This window comes from Thunnus albacares, chromosome 4, assembly GCF_914725855.1.
Source record: "Thunnus albacares chromosome 4, fThuAlb1.1, whole genome shotgun sequence".
Lineage (NCBI taxonomy): Eukaryota > Metazoa > Chordata > Actinopteri > Scombriformes > Scombridae > Thunnus > Thunnus albacares.
Window position 1 is genome coordinate 29,480,683 of NC_058109.1, and position 10,378 is coordinate 29,491,060.

Consider the following 10,378-nt stretch of genomic DNA (forward strand, 5'->3'; position numbering starts at 1 on the left):
TTATCCTCTGCCCTCTGCTGGAATTCTGTATTATCTATAGCCAGCTTCCTCAGACATACTGATGTATAATGTCCTTCACTGCATTAGGTCTGTTGCCTTCTGCCATTACACGGTGTTCTCAACATCTTAAGCACTCCTTAAGCTCAGGAAAGGAGGCAAAATGCCAAAAAGGTAACACAAAGCTTGAGTTAAACCAGCAGAGTGGATTACAAAGAGCTACAAGGCCTTAGATTATCAGATTTAATGTTATTGGAAACCAGATTAGCGGGCAAAGACCTGCTGCGCTCTTCCTTAGGAAATTGGGATTAACCTGTTTAACCAGGTCTTGATGTTTAGAACAAGTCTTCATGCATGTCTATGCGGCTGTACGGTATACACACGTGTGTGTGTGTTCCTTGATCAAAATGTCAATAGGTAATGTTTCTACAAAGGGCCAAATCTTGAAAGTCTTGCCAAATACAATGAGGTTATTAACAGCAGGACGTGGGCCTATTAAGTAGCAATTAGATAGGTATGGGAAGAAACACCAACATCAACATATATTTCTCAAATGTATTCTGTAGGTTCTGATTACAACACCTCGTATTATTAAAGTTGCAGCTGTTTTTTATTAAGAGTGGCAGAGTTTGACCTCAACAAGCCGTACATCAGAGCTGTATGCCAAACATTTTCAATCATTCGTGCTGTAATCTGTTTGGCAGCACAGACATAAGGGAACAAACTAGATTAATTACAATAATGAATGCAAACTCCAATAAATCAATCAATTATACAATCAATTAACTTGTTAATGGGGATAAGTGCTAATTTGGGGCCCTTTATAAAAGTAAATGTCCCACAAGAAACTGAGGAAGACATTAGGTACACTGACATTGCAGCATTCAAGTCTGGTTCTTAAAACTTTTATTCCTTATTTTCATTATATGGTATATGGGACACGTAGGTTGTGTATCAACGTACCCGAGGAAATCACTTGTCAGGTGTAACTGTAGTTTTTGATCAATAATAATATAAATAGAGCAAAATGAGGGTAAATCATGGTACGGAACTGCCAGAAGACTTCTGGATACCTGTCGCTCTGGACACCAACAACATCACATCACTCAGCCCCTTCCTGGTTCCTCAGGACCACTTAGGGGGCACGGGCACCTTCTATAGCATGGCAGGATTCATGTTCTTCATATTTGTGGTTGGCACTGCCATCAACATCCTCACCATTGCATGCACCATCCAATACAAGAAGCTTCGGTCTCACCTCAACTACATCCTCGTGAACTTGGCCATGGCAAACCTTCTTGTGTCCGGTGTGGGTTCCTTTACTGCTTGCTGCTCCTTTGCAGTAAGATATTTCATCTTTGGACCACTGGGATGCAAGATTGAAGGTTTTTTGGCTACACTTGGTGGTAAGATGTAACCTGTAGTTAAGAAATGATACATACTCTTTTATGAATACAGTGTGGCTCTAAAGTATGGAATGATTTGAAAAAGGGTTTAAAATGCCTGTTTGTGTCGTTCCAGGTATGGTGAGCCTGTGGTCTCTTGCTGTGGTTGCTTTTGAAAGATGGCTGGTCATCTGCAAGCCACTGGGAAACTTTGTTTTCAAGCCTGACCACGCTTTAGCTTGCTGTGCGTTCACTTGGGTGTTTGCACTGATTGCCTCAGTTCCCCCACTGTTTGGATGGAGCAGGTCAGTATTACACACTGACTCTCACATTTACATTCTTTCCCCTTGCAAAGCAATTAATTTTTGTAGGGACAGGTGCTAAATTTACAGTATTAAGGATTGTCTGTCTTTCCAGGTATATCCCAGAAGGCCTGCAGTGCTCCTGCGGTCCAGACTGGTACACCACAAACAACAAATACAACAACGAATCCTACGTGATGTTCCTTTTTGGATTTTGCTTTGCTGTTCCCTTTGCCACCATTGTCTTCTGCTATTCCCAGCTGCTCATTACACTGAAAATTGTGAGGAAAAGCATCACAAAATAAGACTTAAACATTAAACATTAAAAGTTTGCTTGTGACACTACAATTGTCCTCTCTAGATTGAACAAGATTTCTACTTGAATGCATATCAGAGCTAAAATCAGTGTATCATGACAAATCTATCATACAAACCGACTTAACAAAAAAGTTAAATATAAAAGTATATGAAAACAAGTTGACCCTTTGCTATTTTTTTTTTGCTCTGTACACATACAATCCCTACAATCAATTATCATGTCCAATGGCTTGGTAAAAACTAATGAGTCTTTAAATATACTAAAATCCTGCTCATCATGACACACATCTCTTCTCTCCCTCCACAGGCAGCGAAGGCCCAGGCTGAGTCAGCCTCCACCCAGAAAGCAGAGAGGGAGGTGACCAGGATGGTGGTCGTCATGGTGCTGGGCTTCCTGGTGTGCTGGATGCCTTACGCCTCCTTTGCTCTTTGGGTTGTCAACAACCGAGGGCAACCGTTTGACCTGAGACTGGCGACCATACCCTCCTGCCTCTCTAAAGCCTCCACAGTCTACAACCCTGTCATCTACATCCTCCTCAATAAACAGGTTGGTTCATTGTCATGGACAGAGGTATTTACTCTGATTTAGAAGCTATTTCCTTTGACCTTTGACCTGAGAATGGCGACCATACCCTTCTGCCTTTCAAAGGGCTCTGCAGTCTACTACCCTGTAATTTATGTTGTCTTCAATAAACAGGTCTGTTCAGTGTTTTGATATACCAGTCATTCAATCACTTTGCTGGCTCTGTGAATCACTATATTAAAGTCACTATGTTATTATGTGATTAGAAAATCTTTTCTGGTTGAATTTGTTTCTTTTTGTAGAAAAATTAGACAATGCCAGTGAAAACTGGTGCAGAGTGCCAGCTACAGTGTCTTTTTTGATGCTTCCACTAAGAGCACCAAAGTTGGAGATTTTCTAATTCTATACACAGTGGCTTTAATGTTACAGTACAAAGGGATTCTTTCTCAGTTCTGCTCATGTCTGATGATGAAGATGTTATTGGGATGATTGATACAGACAACATCACATTGTCCATAGAATCAATGTAAATTTGAACTATTTCAGTTATCGGTTGTCCTCTTTCAGTTCCGTTCATGCATGATGACAATGCTGGGGATGGGTGGAGGAGAGGAAGAAACGTCAACAACACAATCAGTGACTGAAGTCTCCAAAGTTGGGCCTGCCTAGACTGCGCATCAACACTTCTTGATTCCTCTGTCGTTAACTAGTTGTCAATTGTAAATAACTATAAATGTATGTATTTTATCATATCAGCAATATATATATATATATATGCAATGTTGCAATTCAAATAAATTTGCAATTCAAATAAGACATAGCGAATAATCATTCTGCAACATGAAAAATGTAAAAGGTATCTGTGTATTGTCAATACTGGAAAAGAACACATTCACTGGTTTGGACATAGTTCCTTACATAGGTATTGTGTTGTGAGGCATAGATTCACTGCAACACTAAGGGGCCATTACACAAGCTGGTTTGCAGTTTACAGTCAGTGTTTTAAACTACAAAAAGAAAAACAGTCCACTGATTCTAATCAAGATAAGATAATATCTAAGTTAATGGGTCTTTGCAAACACTGCCAGCATATTTTGTAAGTATATAGGAAGCATAAAGAGTGTTCCTTAAGATGTTTCTTCATTACATTATTTGATTTCTGGGATATACTGTAAACCTTTTTGTTCTACTTTCACCATGTCAGACAGTCACATTACGCACATTTTTAAAGGTCCCTTTCAGACATGTTTTAAAGCCATCTACAACCAGTAATTTCTCAGATGCCTACATAGCCTCCTCTCTATTCAGCAGTATTAAGGCCCAACCCCTTCAGCTAAACACACACCAACTGATCACAAAGTTTAATTCAATCTGTGGAGACATCTTGGACTCTGTTGCCCCTTTGAAAGTCAGAAAACCCAGAGCCAAAACTCAGTTGAACAATAACAGCAGTGCTCTCAGGCAACTTTGTAGAAAGGCAGATTGTAGATGCAAAAGAGATAGGCTTCATGTTTCATTTGAGATACTGAAAGGTTGTCTGGCAAATTATCAGCAATCTGTCAAAGCTGCAATAGCAAAATATTTTGCCATCATTATCTCCAGAAATTCCCACAGTCCCAAAGTTCTATTCCACACAATTAATTCAGTCCTCAACCCTGTCGCTACTACCTGTCCTGTGCTGACCACAGCCATTTGTGATGACTTTTTAAACTTTTTCTCAACAAAAATTGATCACATACGACCTGCCTATGATCCCTTTCTGGTGTCTGCTTGCAGTCTCTAACACAAAGTCCACCACCTGCCCCCTGGAGATTGTTCCTACATATTTTTAAAGGAAATATTGGACACTGTAGGTCCCACAATTTCTCTTATTATAAATAGCAGTCTTGCAAATGGAATGGTCCTGTTCTGCTTTGCAATAATTCAACCCCTTATTAAAAAGCCTAACCTTAACAATTCAGAACTAAAGCATTTCTGTCCCATCTCCAAGCTCCCATTTTTGTCCAAAGTACTGGAGAAAATTGTCTACACACAGCTTCTGTCTTTTTTAGACAAAAACAACATCATGGAGAAAATCAAACTTCAGGGCTTGTCACAACACAGAATCTGCTCTTCTCAGAGTCTCAGATGACTCACTGTTATCTTTAGACTGTGGTAAATGTGCCATTTTAATTCTTTTAAACCTTAGCACGGCTTTTGATACGGTTGATCATTATATTCTATTAAACCGTCTCGAGGACCAGATTGGCATCCACGGCCCTGCCATCCTGTGGTTTGCCTCCTACTTAATATACAGGACTTTTTCTGTTAAGATTGGGGGCCTCTCCTCCTCTACTGCCCCAATCACTTTTAGACTACCTCAAGGTTCCATTTTAGGGCCCATTTTGTTTGCTTTCCATATGCTCCCTTTAGGCTTCTGCAATCACAATGTCCCCTTTCACTGTCACATCAATAACACTCAAATATACCTTCCATTGAATATAAGGTATGCCAGCTCTGTTATATCCATCCACAATTGCCTCCAGGATATGAAATGCTGGATGGCAAAAAACCGTCTTCAGTTAAATGATAGCAAGACAGAAGTGATTGTTTTTGGTCCCCCCAACACCACAGGGGATATAGTAAGACACTTAGGACCACTGACATTGAATCTTCATGCCCATGCCAGACATCTTGGTGTCATCTTGGGCTTGGTATTAAAATTTGATAATCAGATCAACTCTGTAGTAAAAGGTTGCTACTTTCAGCTGGGGAACATTGCCAAGCTAAAGTCCATCCTATCTTTCAACGACATGAAGACCATTCCCACTGCGTTACTTCCTCATGGCTGGACTACTGTAACTCACTGCACCTGGGTGTTGGCCAGTCATTTTTGTCTCGCCTGCAGCTGGTGCAGAACACTGTAGTGACACTCCTAACTGGTACCAGAAAGAGAGACAGCATTACACCAGTACTAGTATCCCTGCACTGGCTACCTGTCAAATACAGAACTGAATTCAAGGTTCTTTTTTTTTTTTTTTTCTTAAAATCATACATAGGTTGGCTCCTCTGTACGTCTCAGAACTTCTCTGCCCCTACTCCAACTCTAGGCCTCTTAGATCCTCAGAACAATTGTTTTTAACTGTTCCACAATCGAGGCTAGTGGGTAAGGAAGATCATGCCTTTGTGGTAGCTGCACCAAAGCTTTGGAATTGTCTCCCGTTTTCGATCAAGTGTTCCCCCTCCATTGACACTTTAAAGGCAAAACTCAAGACTTACATGTTTTCAATAGCCTTTGGTTGCTCTTAATCATTTTAGTATTTTTACAATCTTTCACTTATTTATAAATGATTTTTATTCTTCTCTGTTTTACATTTATACATATATTTTGATATTGCCATGTATTTTATCATTGCTTTTCATTGTTGTTATTTGTGCCTTTTACTACTGATGTCACTGTATTTCATTCTCTACTGTTGTGCCTTTCACTGTAATTTGTACAGCACTTTGGTCAACTCTTTGGTTGTTTTTAAATGTGCTACATAAATGAACTTGACTTGACATCTAAAAATACTCTGCTAAGGATAATAATTCATGTCTGCTATGTTTTTTCCACAAAAATGTTCAGTTACCCCGTTAAAATATCTTAAAATTACATCTACTCCTTCCTCTCCATTGAAAAATCCTGAATCTATGAAAATGCAAATATCTGTAGTTTAAATGTTTAACTGCTGGACACAAGACATCTCCTTATTCATTGAAAAGTCCATTCTCAGTATATATGTGCACTGGAGAATTCATGATTCGAAATCACACTTGTGTAAGTTGTATACCATGACTGGTTTAACTAGTTCACAAAATCATGCTTATAGGTACACTCCTTCAACTCCTTAAGGTGAGCACAGAGAAACTTTCTACTTTCAGAAGATTAATGTGAAAAATGTCTTCTAGTGTTTAAGTTTGCACAGGGAACTCAATAATCCAACTGAAACAACAATAAACAAAATATATTTTAGAGTGAAGGGGGATCTCCTCTAATAGGCCAGAATATCTCTGAAGCAAATGGGGTAGCGCTTTGAAAATGTTGGCATTGTGCCAAGAGACATAGCAAAGCTTGAGGTGAACAAGAACAACCCAGATTACTGAGGGCCAAATGCATGCAACTGACCTCCTGAACATCACTGAGGATGAGATTATGTGGTGCACAAACACAGGGCTCTTTATCTTGGGAAATCAGATCATCCTTGCCAGCTCTGGTATTGAGATACTTATCTCTATATTAGCTCAAAGGTAGCGCATCTTGTTATTGGAGTACATGATGTGTGTGCACATACACATACACAAGTCTGTTTACTCACCGTGTGTAAACCAAAGCTTTAAATCCTCTCCTTGAGCCAATTAAGTTGAGCCTAAGTAATATTCAAAGTTCCTATAAATGCGGCTTTAACTCCCCATCAGACAGAGACGTACCTCCATTAGAAGACACTAAAAACATCAAATCTCAGTATAATTTAAGTTTAGATGCAAATAATTTGTTGCCTACAGTAATATAATTTTAATATCTTTTTGAAAAGTTTTTGAATTTTTATTTGACACGCACACACACTTACACAGAAAAATGAGAGGGAATCGTCCTGTGGAGCTCCCAGAGGACTTCTGGATCCCTATCCCTTTGGACACCAACAATATTACATCCCTCAGCCCGTTCCTGGTTCCCCAGGATCACCTAGGTAGCATGGGGATCTTTTATGCCATGTCAGCCTTTATGTTCTTTCTTTTTGTAGCTGGCACAGGCATCAATGTCATCACTATTGCGTGTACTGTTCAATATAAGAAGCTCCGATCTCACCTGAACTACATCTTGGTGAACTTGGCTGTGGCAAACCTCCTCGTCTCCTCCGTGGGCTCCTTCACCTGCTTCTACTGCTTTGCCTTCAGATACATGATTCTTGGACCACTGGGATGCAAGATTGAAGGATTTACAGCAACTCTTGGTGGTAAGGAGCATCAGGATTAACATGTATTCTATTAAGTAAAGAGAAAATGCAATACTAACTTATTGGTAGTAATGTACTGTATGGTATGATAGAGGTAAAACTTTTTACACACACAAATTTTATGCTTATATTTACTGTGATGTGTTGTATTAAAACTGCAATTAAGTTAAAGTTCAACTTTATTGTCATGTTTATTAAAAATACAATGAAATACAATGAAATACTTGTGCTCTGGCTCTCTCTGCCCTAACACCTCCTCTTCTAAACTGGGATCTGTTTTCGCACAGCACATAGTCTCCTAACCTCATTATTAAGATTTTAATCTCAGACAAAACAGCTTCAAAACAACACATAGCTTTCATGTCTTCCCATGACAAGAAAATCTGTTACGGATAACAACATGTCTATTTAATTGTACGCTAGATAAGAGTATTAAAGTGCTAGTTTTCTTATATCAAAGGTATTGGAAGGAACAGCTCTCCACTGGCTAAATTCATGTTATTTTAACTTTGATAGTCTATTAAATAAATATTATTGTGGTTTTAAATCTTTTCCACAGAAACTACACTTTGTCCCACTTAAATAACTAGTAAACAGCCAATGTCTCATTCTGTATAAAAGCTGCAGTTATAATTTTATCTTTTTGGTTTAGCTAATAAATCCTATCAACGTTATTTTCTTGTTGGTTTCTGAACTGAATTATAGATTTTATTTTTTATCAATTTTAAAGATGAGCAAACTTTGCCTGTTTCATGTCTAATTGTTGACCCTTCAGCTGTTTATGAGGACTATTCTAAAATCCTTGGGTAAAAGACTTCACACTATTCCTGCCTAAACTTGTCTAAAACCAAACCTGATGGGCATCAGATCCTTTATTATTTATTATGGATGTCACCAGAAATAAAAGTCTCATTTTTATATGCTTCCTTTGAGATAAATACATTTATCATGTTTTTTTATTCCATGATATTAATTAATATTAATGTCACTTAACACTTTTAAACTGTCTTAATGCCAGTGCAGTCTATTTATTTATTCATTGAAAATAAGCCAGCAAATTTTATTATGTCATTAAAGACACTACAGGTTAAGTATACATCTGGGACAAATACAAAAGAAAAAAAGATTGGCATGCACTGCAGGCTGCTATATTTAAACCCCAGTTTTACAAAAACACAATAATATAAGTTGCAGCTCAGTGGGGGAACTCTAATCAGTCTAAGTTGAATTCTTTTCTCTCTTGTTTTAGGTATGGTGAGCCTGTGGTCTCTTGCTGTGGTTGCTTTTGAAAGGTGGCTGGTTGTCTGCAAGCCACTCGGGAACTTTGCCTTCAAGTCTCACCATGCTATTGCTTGCTGCGCAATGACTTGGGTCTTTGCTTTGTTTGCTGCAGTTCCTCCTCTGGTTGGATGGAGTAGGTCAGTATTATAGAGCAGACACATGACTATACACAATTGAGTAACGATTGCACAGGCACCTACAGTACACACACATACTGATTCATTGTCTGTCTCTCCAGGTATATCCCAGAGGGCATGCAGTGCTCCTGTGGACCAGACTGGTACACAACAGACAACAAGTTTAACAATGAGTCCTATGTAATGTTCCTCTTCTGCTTCTGCTTTGCTGTCCCTTTCGCTACCATCGTCTTCTGCTACTCACAGCTGCTTATCATGTTGAAATCGGTAGGCAATATATCTCAGGTTATCTAATGTTATATATGCATGTACTTTTGAAAAAAACCCCCAAAACTAGACTTTCTACCTCTCCTGTCCCTCCACAGGCAGCGAAGGCCCAGGCTGAGTCAGCCTCCACCCAGAAAGCAGAGAGGGAGGTGACCAGGATGGTGGTCGTCATGGTGCTGGGCTTCCTGGTGTGCTGGATGCCTTACGCCTCCTTTGCTCTTTGGGTTGTCAACAACCGAGGGCAACCGTTTGACCTGAGACTGGCGACCATACCCTCCTGCCTCTCTAAAGCCTCCACAGTCTACAACCCTGTCATCTACATCCTCCTCAATAAACAGGTTGGTTCATTGTCACAGACAGAAGTGTTTACTCTGATTTAGCTGTTATTTCTTGGCATGAGGTTAGCTTTGCATTCATTCAGCTGAACTGAATGTTTGATTGACAAACATAAAGTAACAGGGCCAGTAGAGCCCTCTGTTGGTCACTTTCAAAGCATACAAAAGGCTTGACCCACCTTTGATTAAAAACTCAGATTTTAAATTCTTTATTCTTTGGATTATGTCAACAAAGAAATCAAAGTCATAGTGATATTGTTACAGCATGTTTCACTATGTATGCTGCTATTAAATTACATGCAGAAAGTACAGCAAACAAATGTGCTCATGTTGTTTCTCCCTTTCAGTTCCGCTCATGTATACGGAAGATGCTGGGGATGAGTGGAGGAGATGATGAGGAGTCATCAACAAGTCAATCAGTGACTGAAGTCTCCAAAGTTGGACCTGCTTAGATCATTTGCGGTTATGACTGGAAAATTGTAAATAGCATTGAATGGACAAATAATTTCACAAATTTACTGATATTATTCTTACAAGTGCAGATGAAAAGTTATATGCAAAGAAAAATGTAAAAAAAAAAAAATACAGTAAAAAAATAAAGGTGTTCAGTCCGAAAATATTGCTTTTGAAGATGTGTGCTGTTGAAGCGAGAGGAAAAATGACATGTTAAGACGAATATTTAAGGACTGAGGTCAAGAAACCCATACTGAGTAAATATTTGAAAGCAAATACTTCTAATGCCGTAAACATCTTTGTGAATGACTTTTAAAAGATGTGCTGCATTTGTTGTATGAGGTTTCATGTGTGTATATAAAAACTGCTGTCTAATAGAGAATAAATTAACAGGTGACCAACAA

The 10,378-nt window shown here is 38.9% G+C and overlaps 2 protein-coding genes across 2 annotated transcripts; both read left to right on the forward strand.

Moving 5' to 3' along the window:
• The first annotated feature begins 1,024 nt into the window (after positions 1-1,024).
• On the forward strand, positions 1,025-3,254 carry LOC122980594 (blue-sensitive opsin-like). The gene is made up of 5 exons (XM_044348733.1): positions 1,025-1,403; positions 1,519-1,687; positions 1,800-1,965; positions 2,310-2,549; positions 3,093-3,254. Exons 1-5 carry the CDS (start codon positions 1,025-1,027, stop codon positions 3,192-3,194), a joined length of 1,056 nt encoding a protein of 351 aa, XP_044204668.1. The 3' UTR covers positions 3,195-3,254.
• A 3,725-nt stretch (positions 3,255-6,979) lies between these two features.
• LOC122980598 (blue-sensitive opsin) lies at positions 6,980-10,378 on the forward strand. Its single transcript, XM_044348739.1, has 5 exons — positions 6,980-7,501; positions 8,751-8,919; positions 9,021-9,186; positions 9,285-9,524; positions 9,869-10,378. Exons 1-5 carry the CDS (start codon positions 7,123-7,125, stop codon positions 9,971-9,973), a joined length of 1,059 nt encoding a protein of 352 aa, XP_044204674.1. The 5' UTR covers positions 6,980-7,122; the 3' UTR covers positions 9,974-10,378.

Excerpts from the sequence above, each read along its gene's own strand:
- LOC122980598 (XM_044348739.1), top strand. The coding sequence starts at position 7,123 with ATGAGAGGGAATCGTCCTGTGGAGCTCCCAGAGGACTTCTGGATCCCT. Across the intron at positions 8,920-9,020 it reads CCTCTGGTTGGATGGAGTAG|GTATATCCCAGAGGGCATGC; the intron begins GTCAGTATTATA and ends CTGTCTCTCCAG. Across the intron at positions 9,525-9,868 it reads ACATCCTCCTCAATAAACAG|TTCCGCTCATGTATACGGAA; the intron begins GTTGGTTCATTG and ends TCTCCCTTTCAG.
- LOC122980594 (XM_044348733.1), top strand. The coding sequence starts at position 1,025 with ATGAGGGTAAATCATGGTACGGAACTGCCAGAAGACTTCTGGATACCT. Across the intron at positions 1,966-2,309 it reads TGCTCATTACACTGAAAATT|GCAGCGAAGGCCCAGGCTGA; the intron begins GTGAGGAAAAGC and ends CTCCCTCCACAG. Across the intron at positions 2,550-3,092 it reads ACATCCTCCTCAATAAACAG|TTCCGTTCATGCATGATGAC; the intron begins GTTGGTTCATTG and ends GTCCTCTTTCAG.